General features: G+C 30.5%; 1 protein-coding gene across 1 annotated transcript; it reads right to left on the reverse strand.

The window, feature by feature from the left end:
* Positions 1-2709: 2709 nt before the first annotated feature.
* LOC101258162 (premnaspirodiene oxygenase-like) lies at positions 2710-6509 on the reverse strand. Its single transcript, XM_004241716.5, has 2 exons — positions 5465-6509; positions 2710-3615 (listed from the first exon to the last, which is right to left on the reverse strand). Exons 1-2 carry the CDS (start codon positions 6482-6484, stop codon positions 2995-2997), a joined length of 1641 nt encoding a protein of 546 aa, XP_004241764.2. The 5' UTR covers positions 6485-6509; the 3' UTR covers positions 2710-2994.
* Between the last annotated feature and the right edge of the window lie 7513 nt (positions 6510-14022).

A 14022-nucleotide genomic window follows, 5' to 3' on the forward strand; every position in this document is an offset into this window, starting at 1 on the left:
ATCGTCGAATTGAGGGGTATGCTCGCTTCGGGGCTTGTTTGACCTTCAGAATGGGTCGGACTAGCCGTGAGGGACAACCGGTTGAATAGACAAGGTCATGACGGACTTCCACAAAAAAATTTGGTATTTTTGATGTCGAAATCCGAATCACCTAAAAAAATGGTTCGCTATAGCACACGAAAATCGTCGAAATGAGGGGTATGCTCGCTTCGGGGCTTGTTTAACCTTTAAAATGGGTCGGACTTGCCGTGAGAAACAACCTGCTGCATATACAAGGTCTTGACGGACATCCACAAAATTTTTTGGCATTATTGACGTTGGAATCCGAGCACACGAAAATCGTCGAAATGAGGTGTATACTCGCTTCGGGGATTGTTTGACCTTGAAAATGGGTTAGACTAGCCGTGAAAGCCAACCGGCTGCATAGACAATGTCTTGACAGACGTCCACAATAAAATTTGACATTTTTGACGTCGGAATCCGGATCACTAAAAAATGATTTGCTATAGCACATGAATATCGTCGAAATGAAGGGTATGCTCATTTTGGGGATCGTTTGACCTTCAAAATGGGTCGGACTGGCCGTGAGGGCCAACCGGCTGCATACACAAGGTCTTAACGGACGTCCAAAAAAAAATTTGAAACTTTTGATGTCTAAATCGAGATCACCTAAAAAAAGGTTTACTATAGCACACGAAAAACGTCTAAATGGGGGTATGTGCGCTTCGCGGCTTGTTTGACATTGAAGATGGGACGGACTGCCCGTGAGGGCCAACCGACTGAATAGACAAGGTCTTAAACGACGTCCAAAAAGTTTTTTGTCATTTTTGACGTCGGAGTTCAGATCACCCAAAAAATAGTTTGCTATAGCACACGAGAATCTTCGAAATGGGGGGTATGCGCGTTTCGGGATTCGTTTGACCTTGAAAATTGATCGGAGTTGCCGTGAGAGACAACCGACTGTATACCGAAATTCTTGGCAGACGTCCACAAAAAAATTTTGAACTTTTGATGTAGGAATCCGGATCACCCAAAAAATGGTTTGCTATAGCACATGAAAATCGTCTAAATGGGGATATGCGCGCTTCGGGGCTCGTTTGACCTTGAAAATAGGTCGGACTGGCCGTGAGGGCCAACCGGCTGTATAGACAAGGTCATGAGGATGTCCACAATTTTTTGGAAATTTTGATGTCGGAATCCGGATCACCCAAAAAATGGTTTGTTATAGCATACGAAAATCGTCTAAATGGGGGATATCCACGCTTCAAGGCTCGTTTGACCTTGAAAATTGGTTGGACTGGCCGTGAGGGCCAACCGACTGCATAGACGTGAAAATTTTATTTATTTATTTATTTCAATTTTCTTATAATTCCTTTCCCTTTTTCCTATACTCTTCCAATTTCTTCAAATTCTAAAGCAATTTCTTTCCCAATTCCTTCAAATTTCTAAAGTAACTTCAGCATTACTTCAAACATCAAAGTCCATCAAAATTGGATTATGAGAAACAAGAGAGAGATGAGAGGAGCTGTGGGAGGGTTTCTGTTGGTGTTTTGAGTTTCGCCGGAGGCGATGACAATGGTGGCGTTTCGTCGGAGGCAACAGTGGTGTTTATGTCGAAGGCAATGACAATGGTGATGTTTCGTCGGAGGCAACGACAATAGTGACATTTCGTTAGTCACAGTTGTTGATATACGAATCTCCAAATAATATACATCTCTTTTGATGCAACTTTTTCTATTGTATGAGAAGAGAAGTACTATTTTATATTGAATTGCATCTTCTGAGTTAAGTATTTTGCTTCTTTGAGAAAGATAGGCGAAACAATTTCGACCGGTAAAATGTTTAGTGTGCCAAGTGACATCTTGGTGTATCTGTAATCTGACTTAGTTTTTATTGAACTCAAGGCCATATTACAGAAGAAGAAATGACCCCAAGATTCTCTGAATAACATGGACTTTCTGATTAATTAAGTCCTTTACAATGCACTTGCCTAATTTAGGAAAACTAAAAAAAGTGAGGGGAGCGGAATAGAGAGAAAGAACAAGTGCAAGTTGCCTCCGAAAAAATGAGGAAGAAACTTGTAATTAGTTGCTTGAGATTTGAGATTGATAATTAAAGGATCTATAAAATAAAAAAAAAATCTTATTTGAGAGTTCAATTAGGTTTGATGTAAACCTAAATTGGTTTTTTCCCCCAAATATGATCCAAATTCCATTTTTAGGTGATATAAATAGATCTCATTTTACTTTAATTGATTTGGATGGTTTATAAAAATTTCTTACATGAGATTTTAAAAGCTTGTGTGAAATCAATCATTGTGAATCCAGTGAAGGTGGTGGCAATGATGGTTTAGAGATAGTGAATGGTGGAAGAATTTGATCTTTTTGCTATGGAAGAAGACAATAAATAAATAATAAAAAACATATATTCTTAAAAATAGATATTAAAAATAAAATATTAAAAATAAAATATTAATATTAAATTTTTGTGTTCATTCTCTCAAAGAGAGTGAGATACACTCACTTTGCCAGCTAAACATTCAGGGAGGTAATAATTTCAGTTTTATAAAATTCAGGGGGGTGATAGGATCCCCGTAATGTATGAGTGTGTAGTTGGAAATCCGGCTATAGATTGGAGGGGCTTTTGACTATTTTCTCTAATTTTTATTTACATATGAAATAAATGGTTAATAGATATAATTGTGGGTTGTTTTAACAAAATATAAACTTGTGGATCAATTTTTGTATTAAATGTATCTTAAATCATGATATGGAATCACCATATAATTTCACATCATGATTTTTGGAGAATATCGATATAAAATCATGAGATAGAATCAACATAAAATCGCATGTCGAAACATTGATTCCATCTCACGATACCATTCGAATATTTATTTGTACACAAATCAAAACATATACCAAAAGGAGATTCATACTAAATATTAATTATACATAGTACTTACTATATTTATCATTTAAAGCACGTACAGCATCAAATTTTGTCATCGTTTTTGTGTTCTATGGCAATTAAACACAAATCTCTATGCTTAGCTGCACTTAATCCATTTTTTTCAATCATATCCAGGTCTTCTGGATTAGCTCCATATGGAAGCACCCAATCAAAATGGTAGAGGAGTTGAGCCAAAGGATGCTTAACATTAGTTAAACCAAATTGCATTCCCGGACAAATCCTTCTACCGGAACCAAACGGAATAAATTTATAATAATTTCCCATATAGTCAACAGGAGAATTTTCAAATCTCTCTGGTATAAAACTTTCAGGGTCGTCCCAACTTTCTGAATCTCGTCCAAGGGCCCATGTATTTATTAGTACTCTTGTCTTTGGAGGTATTGTATATCCATTAATATACGTTTGTTTCCTACATTCCCTTGGTAGTAGAGTACTTGGAGGATGTAGCCTTAGTGTTTCTTTGATCACTAACTTTAGATATGTCAATTTATCAAGATCATCTTCATAAAAAGTTATCTTTCCTTTGAAGACTTGCCTCACTTCATTTTGTGCCTTGGCCATAATTTTTGGCTTCCTCATCATTTCTGATAATGCCCAAATAATAGTCGCAGCTGAAGTTTCTGTTCCAGCAGCAAACATGTCCTACAAAAAACAAATAAGTGTGTATATTCGTAAATATTAGTCCCTTTATTTCACAAAGAATGATCTATTTTGACTTGACACGAATTTTAAAAAATAAATAAATTTTTTGAATTTTGTGGTTTTAAATTAAAGTTATGTCAAATGTACAAAATTGTCTTTTAGTATTGTGGTCTTAAAGATGACGCGTGAAAAGCTGAAAGTAAAATATTACCAAGAAAAGAAAGAGATCATTCTTCTTTAAACAGACTAAAATAAAAAGAAGACCAGTCTTTTTTAAATGGAGGGACTAACTTATTCAAATAGAGTGGTTTAAGTTTAGGTGATATAAATGTGAGCCACGATGACTTCCTAAGAGACTATGGCTTAGACGTGGCAAATTTGACTGATTCAGTTGATATTATTGGGCCGAGTAAAATGTTGAAGAGTTTTATATGGGATCCAGATCCAATTATCTATTGTTAAAAAGGTTTAGGAATTAAAAAGAACGGTTATGCAAATTTTGTCGAAGCTTTGATTGTCAATTATCACTCATCCCCTTTCTCTATTCTTGTATCTCATCCCCTTCTAGTTACCGTCTTCTATATTAATATATCTGTAATTAGTGTGTTATTACTTTATTGTGTGTATTATACGCAGTGACGGAGACAGAATTTTCATCGAGGGGGTTCAAAAAGATAAGTAAGCACGATAATAATCATAAAAGTGGGGCGGGTCAAATATAAATGGGTTGAATCAGATATAAGCAACTAAAAAAATTCAACTCCACCTCAACGCAAACAATAAAATCGAGTAAGTATATGTTTGACATAACATTAAAATATAAGTACGAGAGAATATATTTTTTGAACCTATAATTTTGGGTTTTATTAGTGTTGTTGATGTATATAAATGTTATTCAATTTTTGAAACTAACAAAGGAATAATTTTGATTCTGATCATATTGTAGCAATAGAATTTGTGTCGAGAAAACAATTATCAAGATTGAGAAATATCGTGACAATTATATTTATTTATAAATTTTAAATAATTACTCTTATTTATTTAAATTTACTTATAATTATATTATTTATTAATCAAATATAAATTAAATGTTTGACTTAAAATGAGTATGGGAGAATGTATTTTTTTAATTTTAATTAAGAAAACTTAAAAAACATTTGTAAGTTTTACTTAATTTTATAAAAATAGAAAAGAAATTTATTTTTTATATCTAATTAAAATTTTTAAATCCCAATAGATTTTCAAACAAAATAATTTTTTATTTATTTAGGAATAAAAATGAAAATCAATTGAAAATAAAGTGGAAAACGTTGTTATCTGAAATTGAACCCGCTACGTAGCACTTAGGTAGCGAATTATCTAACCCCCTTACCACTGAGCCAAGCCCTTGGCTTATCACTTAGTATATACATATAATTCAAAAAAAATGATCCTATATATATCGTGTAATTTTTTCAACGATGGAGGTTCGGATGAACCCCCTTGGATCCTTGTAGATCCGTCCCTGATAATACGTTGTAACTTGTAATCAGTGATTAATATGTATAACAGTGTTTTTGTTGGAATCGAGTTTGTTTCATTCGGTGTTTATTAGCTACTACACTTTTAACTAATACAAACATAAATCTTTTCCGATCGATTTTTAATATTACAAATTTATAGATTATTTTTTTAATGAATCAGAGTGATAAAGGGTTGAATTTAAGTCGATTGTAGTAGCAAGTTCATTCTGCCACTTACGATACCTACTTCTAGATATTCTTTTGAATTTTTTAAAAAGTGAATATATATATATATATATTCTTTAGACTAATATGGTGTATATAACTTAATTAAGGAGAAGACTTACAGAAATAATTGCTTTTATGTGATCACTTGTGATTGGAAATTGAAGTTCACCATTCTCCTTAATTCTAAGAAGAACATCAACCAAATCTTCACCTCCAATTAGTTTATCCCCATTACCTTTGCATCCAAGGGCTCTATTCTTAATGTGCTCATTAACAATATTCTCCAAAGCTTCATCAACTTTCTTATGCATCCTCAATAGTTCCGATTTCACTCCACTCATCTTGTGAAGTAACTTCCACGATGGAAACAAATCAGACACATCAAATCCTCCTAACGTATCCAACACATCCCTCAACAAATTTATCAAATGATGTTGATTCGTGCATACTTTCCCAAAAGCTGATCTACAAGTCACTGAGTTTGTATATCGAAGAATTAGTTCTGTTAAGTTGACAAGACGAGTACCATTAGTGGATCGGATTGATGAGAGGAGTCTCGTAATCTCATCTTTCCGAATTGAACTAAATGACTTGACCGTTTTGGTACCTAATAACTCCGTGACACAAATATTACGCATTTGTCTCCATTTATCACCGTATGGTGCAAATGCAATGTCCTTGTAATTATAAGTAGTGATGTCTATGGATGTAAGTTGTGGCTTAGTGGCAAAGGCGAGTTCATGAGTTTTTAGTATTTCTTTCACCATAATAGGGGATGATACGATCACAGCAGGAATTTCTCCGAGTTGTAAATACATAATCGGACCATATTTTGTTGCTAAATTTTTTAGGGTACGATGTGGAAATGATAGTGCACCTCTCAAGTGATGAAGACTACCAATAATGGGAAGTCTCCATGGACCTGGAGGCAATTTTTCTTTTGCCGTTGATGATTTTCTAAGTAATTGAGTAAACAAAAAGGGAAAGAATATAAGTAGTAGTGCAACAAGGTTGTAAGAAGAGGAATAAATGACCTCCATATTTTTTACTAAAATAAGAAAGAAAAATGTGGTTTTGATGTATATTGATTCCTTAAGATTTAGCAGGCCTTTTATAATGCTGCTTCTAAAATGGCGCATCCTGCTTTATGACAAGACGTGTGAGCTAGCAGTTGGTTGGCTCAAATTGGATTAAGAAATAAAATTATCTTTTTGCTATTAGTTATGATTTTTTTTACACCATGATCCCCATCAGTGATATCATAGAGTTAAAATCTTGAATTCAATTCCCAAAAGCAATATATTGTATTGGGAGGAAAATTATTGGGTAATAGCTACATCTTGCCTACATGGGTTGGGTAGCTCCAATAAAGGTCATGAGTGAACATCGTACGTGTTTTGGATTTCTAAAATAATATTTTATCTGTGTTATTTTATTTTTTAAAATATTTTTATCTTTTTGACTTAATACATTTTAATTAAAAAATAAAAAAAGAACAGTTTATTTTAAAATTAAAAACAATATATAGACTTTTTAAATTTCGAGGTTGGAAAGGTATATGCAATTTTATCTTGTATTTTTGTCAGAGGCAAATTTTAAAACTTATGATCATACGACAACTATTTTACCACTTATTTCAATTAGTTCTGATCTTTGATAGATGTTATTGTGTGAAATTGGGATTTGATGGGCTCATCAATCTTCTTTTAAATGATACATTCTCTCTTTCAAAAAGCATAATTTTTATTTTTATTTAAGAGTATACATCAAAGTCAAACTAGAAGTAATTATTTAACATGTTTCAGAGTGTGAGATGATAATTGAAAAAAATCTTGTACAATATTTCGAAGCGTGATATGATTAGACTTACTCTTAAATGAAGGTTACGCATTCCTAAATTATTAGTTAGAGTATTTATTAATAGAGGTGTGTAGTGTGTATAGATCAAGGGGGATGCCAGAAAAATCACCCTAACTACCAAAGACTTTAAAACCAATCAATCACCAAATCCAATCTCAAAGTTCTTTTTTAAAAAGCTCAAATATATTATTAAATTTTTAGAAAAAGTTTATTTATACTGTCAATTAAAAGTTTGACTCATTTATGTTATTAATGTTAAAGAAAAGACTCATTCATGTCATTATTTTTTACCAATAATTTTGCAAAATTATTTTTGACACGTGGCCAATTATAATTCGGCCACGTCATTAATTTTTTAATTAAAAACTTTTTTAAAATATTAATTCAATTTTTACTCAGAATTTAATTTTTTTTAATTAAAAAAATTGATGAAAGTGGTCAATTATAATTCGGCCACGTCATAATTTTTTAAATTAAAAAAATAAAATTTTTTCAGAATTGAGATTTTTTTAATTAAAAAAATTAATGACTTGGCCGAATTATAATTGATCACTTGTCAAAAATGATTTTGCAAAACTATTATTAAAAAATAATCGCATGAATGAGCCTTTTCTTTAATGGTAATGGCATAAATAAGCCAAAATTTTAACTGATGACATAAATGAGCATTTTCTGAAAGTTTGATGACATATTTGAGGAGTAATTTTCCGAGATAGTCACCCATGTTTAGAAAATTACCTAGAAATATTACTTATGTTTGTTGTAGGACTACAATATCACTCAACTTTGTCTATTTTTCTCAAAATATACTTGATACAAAAAAATACATTATTTCTCTCCAACGGTATCATGTCACTTTTTAAAATTTATTATTAATATTTTTCTAATTCTTTTAAAGAACCGGAGAAATTCACATATTTTCTTGAAGAACCGAAGGAGCTCATATTACAGTTCTTAATGTAATTTTAAACTGAGTATAATATGTGGATTTGTCTATTTATTTTAAAAAATCTATCTATATATAATAGGAGAAGTAAAAAGTGTCACATGTCAGCACCATAAATATTCAAGAATTTTAATTTTCAAAAAACATCTTAAATATGCTCTAAAAATAAAATTAAAAAATGGATTAAAATTAAAAAATAAAAACTGAAAATTGAATTATTTTATAAAGAAAACTGTAATGTCTATTTACATTTATCACACTTTCAGTAATTTTAGGGAATGCTCCAACAAAATGAAATGTAGAAAAAACTATCTAAATAGGAGAAGAAAAAGTGCACCATAAAAAATCTATAATTATTATTTTAAAAATTAATTAAAAAACTTATAGTAAAACATAATAATCATCATTAAAAAATAATTAAAATAGTCCATTACTAGTAAGTTGTAGAAATGGGATACTTTTTTTTCCATTCATTTTAAAAATTATTTTTATATATCTAAAAACAAAATATTTCAAAAAACATAAATAGAAAACAATATTTAAAAAATAAAACATATTGCAACCTAATGTTTAAATAGAATAAAGCATATTTTTTAAATAATAATAAAATAAATAATGTGACATGACATCCTAATTGGAGAGAGATAATGCATTTTTTATATCAAGTATAGTTTGAGAAAAATAGGTAAAGTTGGGTGATATTGTAATCCTAAAACAAACATAAGTGATATTTCTTGGTAAGTTCTCAAACATGATTGACTATCTAAGGAAATTACTCCATATTTGAGTCTTTTCCCTTTTTCAAAGAGATAATGCACAAGTACTTCTCAATCTAGGTCCGAAATCTCATAGACATAATTATACTATACTAAGGTCCTATTACCCCCTAAACTTATTTTATTAATAATTTCTATCCCTTTTCGATCTACGTGACACTATCTTGTGGGTCCAACGCTGATTGACTTCTTTTTCAAGCTAGTATCACGTAGGCCGAAAAGGAATACAAATTACTTATAAAATAAGTTCAGGAGGGTAATAAAATTTTAGTATAGTATAAGTGTGTTTCTGAAATTTGGGGCATAGGTTAAGGAGATAATTGTGCATTTTCCCTTTTCAAAATAAAATATAAATAGGTCTTTTGCTCACGAAAATTGCGAAACTTAACAAAAAAAAAACTGTTTTGAAATAAAGAAAATAAATGATTATTTTAAAATTAGAATTGTGCTTGTTCATAATACAAAGTAGGCTTATTTTTATTTTTTCTTTTCTTGTGGACCTTAAACTATGCATTAATTAAGTTAACATGAGGACAGTTGAATTACAGGGAAACATATCTATAATCATTTTTAAAACGTGTATGTATGAATTTCCTCTTGTAAAGTTGTTTTCAATAGGTTGGGAATATGATTTAATGGTGGAATTAGGGGTTGCACCATTAACTCATTAAATTTAAATATGATCCATCAAATCCATTTAAATCTGCAGTGTTAATGACTTTTTCCATCTATTATTTTGAGTTATTTTAACCAGTCCATTTAGTTAATCTAAACATGGGTTAATTTGGGGCTGAATCCATCGGTAACCTTTAAATTAGGCACCAATTTTCACTTAGACACTTCAAGTAGGCTTTGTTCATTTTTAAACACCTCAAGTAAGGGACCGCTATGTTATTTTGACACCTTTTTGCCAATCATCTAAAATTACAAAGTGTGTGTAACACACTTGCGAATGACATGACATCATGACTAATTAAAAGCTGACATGTAGCATTTGAATGTAAAAATAATAATTTAAAATAAATTATTAAAAAATAATTAATTTTTCAGCAAAAATAAATAAATAAAATTACATATTTTCTACCATCCTACCCCACCTTATATCACCTCCCTACCCCATCTGCCTTACGTCCCTTTTGCCTCCCCAATTATACAACCATTTTTTTGATTCTTCTTCCAAATTTTTCAAAAAAAAACATTAGATTTTAGTTTTTTTAATTGATTTTAAATATTATATATGACATTCTTCTAACTTTTTGAAAAAAAAATGTGTCTTGTTCGAAAAAGTCTTTTCAAAATTAATGTGATGATTTTTAAAAATTTTGTTTTTATAAACGTTTATAAAATTAGTGGTAGGGGCTAAAAAGTGAAGAAGAAGAAGGAAAAAATTCAGAAATATCCAAAAAAAAAAAGACCCTTCACGCGCTCAAAATGAGTGTAACACACACAATATGTCAAGTTAGCAAAAAGTGTCAAAATAACATAACGGGACTCAACATAATGTGCTTAAAATGAACAAAATCTAGTTAAAGCATCTAAGTAAAATTTGATGTCAACTTTAAAAGGCTACCATTGGGTTCAACCTAATTTGGGTGAAATATTTTTACTTGATATTCCATAGAGTTTTAATAAAGAAAAATGGTTGTATTTGTTTTCTTTGTTAATTAAACAACTTATAATGATTTCAAACAAGGAAATCAAAATTTGGAAAAAGTTGGAACGAATTGAGATATAACTTATAACTTAATCCATTTTGAGTCGGTACATATAGAAAGCCCAAGTAAGTTTTTGACCATGTGATAGCATATCATGATATGGTATCGTGAGATGGAATACAATGTTTGGACATGTGATTTACGTTGATTCCATCTCATGAGATATGATATCATATTCTTCAAAAATCATGATATGGAATCATATGGGAATATCATGTCATGATTTGAATTATTTTAAAACAAAAATTGATCCACGAGTTTATATTTTGTTAAAACAACCCCACAGTTATATCTAGTAACCATTTATTTCACATGTAAATAAAATTTATAATCACATCATTACTTTTTAAAATTTATTATTCTCACCGACATAAAATTTATTATTGTCATCAACATATAATCACTTTAACTCACACTTCACGATTGTTGGGTAATAAAATCTTGAAGAACCCGTGAAAGGTGTTCCATTTTTACTAAAATAGATTGATGAAACAATTACTTAAGTGGAGAATAAATAATTTTATAATAATTTATTAGACGATTTTATGATTTTTTGTTTATTTGATAATATTGAATAAATAATTTGGGCTATTTTAATAGTTTTAGAACTTATGAATTTTTATGTTTATGAAAACATATACACACCAAATTTTCATATCGCATGTCCAAACAAAACTTTATTTTCATATTATGATATTATATCATGATTCCATGTCATGATATCATATCACATGGCCAAACGGACATAAGTAGGGTTGGCAGAATTGGGCAATAACCATCTATAGATTTGAAATTAACATTAGTAATTTAGTACATATTTAACACAGAACGGATTTTTTATGGAAAATAACACATATTTTATTACTTTAAAAGTTAATTACTCAGATTTTTGCTAGTTTGTAATATTATATTCCTTACTATATTTTGAGCCTTGAATATGTGTATATATCTTCCTCTTCAGACACATGTATCACATACATATGAGGTCAAAATTGATAGTAATTTATTTTAGATACACTATATACAAGTAGATTCACATGTATCTAACCATCTCGTTCACCTCTTTCATATCTCGTTAACTACTCTTCTCTCTCCCTCTCGTTGTATTTTAGAATGTGTCTAGTATATGCATGTATCAAAAATATGTTGACTATATCTCGCTCGCCTCTCTCCTTCTCTTTGGCTCCTTTTTCTCTATTTCAGTGTTCTGACTTATATTCATGTGTATTTGATTTGAAATACGTGAAATTATTAATTAGTGAAATAAAATATAATTAATTAGATAGTAATTCATTTTACTTTTTTTAACAGGTACAAAAAATTGGTTTGGCGAAATTCACATTCTACCAGCTACGTCCACCCCATGTAGTGGCGGAACTAGAATTCTCGTCAAAGATATTCATATTCTTAGGACAAGGTGAATTCGATGAGCCTTAACTTACTATGTCAAAGATGTTCAACAATTAGTATATATATCCAAAAATATTGATATTTAATATATATAGTCATAAATATGTGCAAGTTGTTTTCGAGTGAGTTTTATTATTTTGCTAGTTATCCTTTTCATTGTAATTAAATAGCTATACGTAACATGATTACTGCTCACAAAAATTTAAAATTAGATGTCTGATACAAGACGCCTAATTTAGTTTTAGACAAATGAATTCTCTTCAGACACCTAATTTTAAATTTATGTGGAGAGTAATCATGTTACGTGTAGCTATATAATTAAAATGAAAAAAAATAACAAGCAAAACAATAAATTTCACTCGAAAATAACTCGCATATATGTTCCTATTCAATCTAAAAGTACGTACAAATGTGATTAATATGTGCATTAGATCGATTGTCAAGTGGTAGGTGCAAGAAACATCATAACCATATTAATTTTTTGTGTCGCTTCTACTAACACTAGAAAAAACATGGCCCGTATCATGGCCCAACAGAAGACTGTTTAAGCTAAATTGATGTGATTCACAATAATAATTGAAAAACATACATTAATTTATTTGATAGTACAAACTAAGGGAGCATAGTTTACAAAATAGTTTCGTAAGTCTTATTTATATAGAACAAAAATCTTATGTATCTTCAAAGTTTGAGATTAATCATAAAATTGATACACATTAAATAAAAGAAGGTTGTGATTAGGAGTGGCAAACGAGCGAGTCGAGTCGAATATAAGTCGATCAAAAAATGAGTTAAATAAAAATGAATAAGTTATTATCCGACTCAACTCATATTTTAAATAGGTAAAACAAATTTACCCAGTGAATCCATATTATATTAAAAATCTTGTTAAATGCTTTAAAAAAAATTATCAATTAACTTTACGCATACCAGCCCCTCCCCACATTCACCTTCCAAGAAAATGTAAAAAAATAAATATTCCCACCCACTCCCTACTCCCTACCAGCCACCCCCTTCCCCCCATCCCAAAAAAATTAACAAAATTTAAAAAAAGAAAATCAATAACTTTTTTTAAAAAAAAAAAAAAAAATTAGCACTCCACCCGTGGACCCTACCGCCCCCTTCCCCCACACCCCACACACATCCAAAAAAAAATCATTAAATTTTTTTTTAAAAAATTCATTAAATATTTTAAAAATAATCTCATAAGTTTTTGAAGAAAATTATCACCCCACCCCCTTACCCCCTATTAGCCCCCCCCCACCCCTTATTAGCCCAGCCCCCACCCTAGCGGCCTAGCCCTACCACCCACTATCCCAAATTAAATGTAAAAAAAAAAAAGTTTCATGTTTTTTTTATAGATTTTTGTTTCAAAGAATTATTTTTTTTTTACTATCTAACTCTTTATCACTTTTTTTTATTTGTTTTTACTCATTTTATTCATTTAACTATCCATTTTAAATTGTTAATATGGGTATTACTCATTTTTTACCCATTTTCAAATGAATTGGATGTCCAATTCATTTAATATGGGTAATATGAATGGACACCCATATTAGTTTACCCATTTTGCTTCCCCGTGAATTGCAATCTTAATCTCATCTTCTCTATTACGTTAAGGGATCTCAACCTCAACTTCAGGATGCAGCAAATTTTATGTTATTTGTCCATTATTGAATCAATCTATCTTACATTATTCACGGATGCATAGCTATAACCAGAATGTAAGTTAACAAAATTTCAAACAAATAATGAACAGAACAAGCTAAACTAAATTAGTTTAGTAAGTTGGGTCTATTTATAAACTAAAGGTAGAATTAAACAAAAAAGAGAAGGCAGTCATAAAAAAATCTCAATCCAAACTAATGAAATCATATATGGGCGGGAAGTGTTTCAGCCTTAACCCTCAGATGAGGTTGTTGACGAGGACATGAGCACACAATACGGGAAGTCAGCTTTGAAGCCTTCGA

The sequence above is a fragment of the Solanum lycopersicum genome, chromosome 6 (assembly GCF_036512215.1).
Source record: "Solanum lycopersicum chromosome 6, SLM_r2.1".
Classification (NCBI taxonomy): domain Eukaryota; kingdom Viridiplantae; phylum Streptophyta; class Magnoliopsida; order Solanales; family Solanaceae; genus Solanum; species Solanum lycopersicum.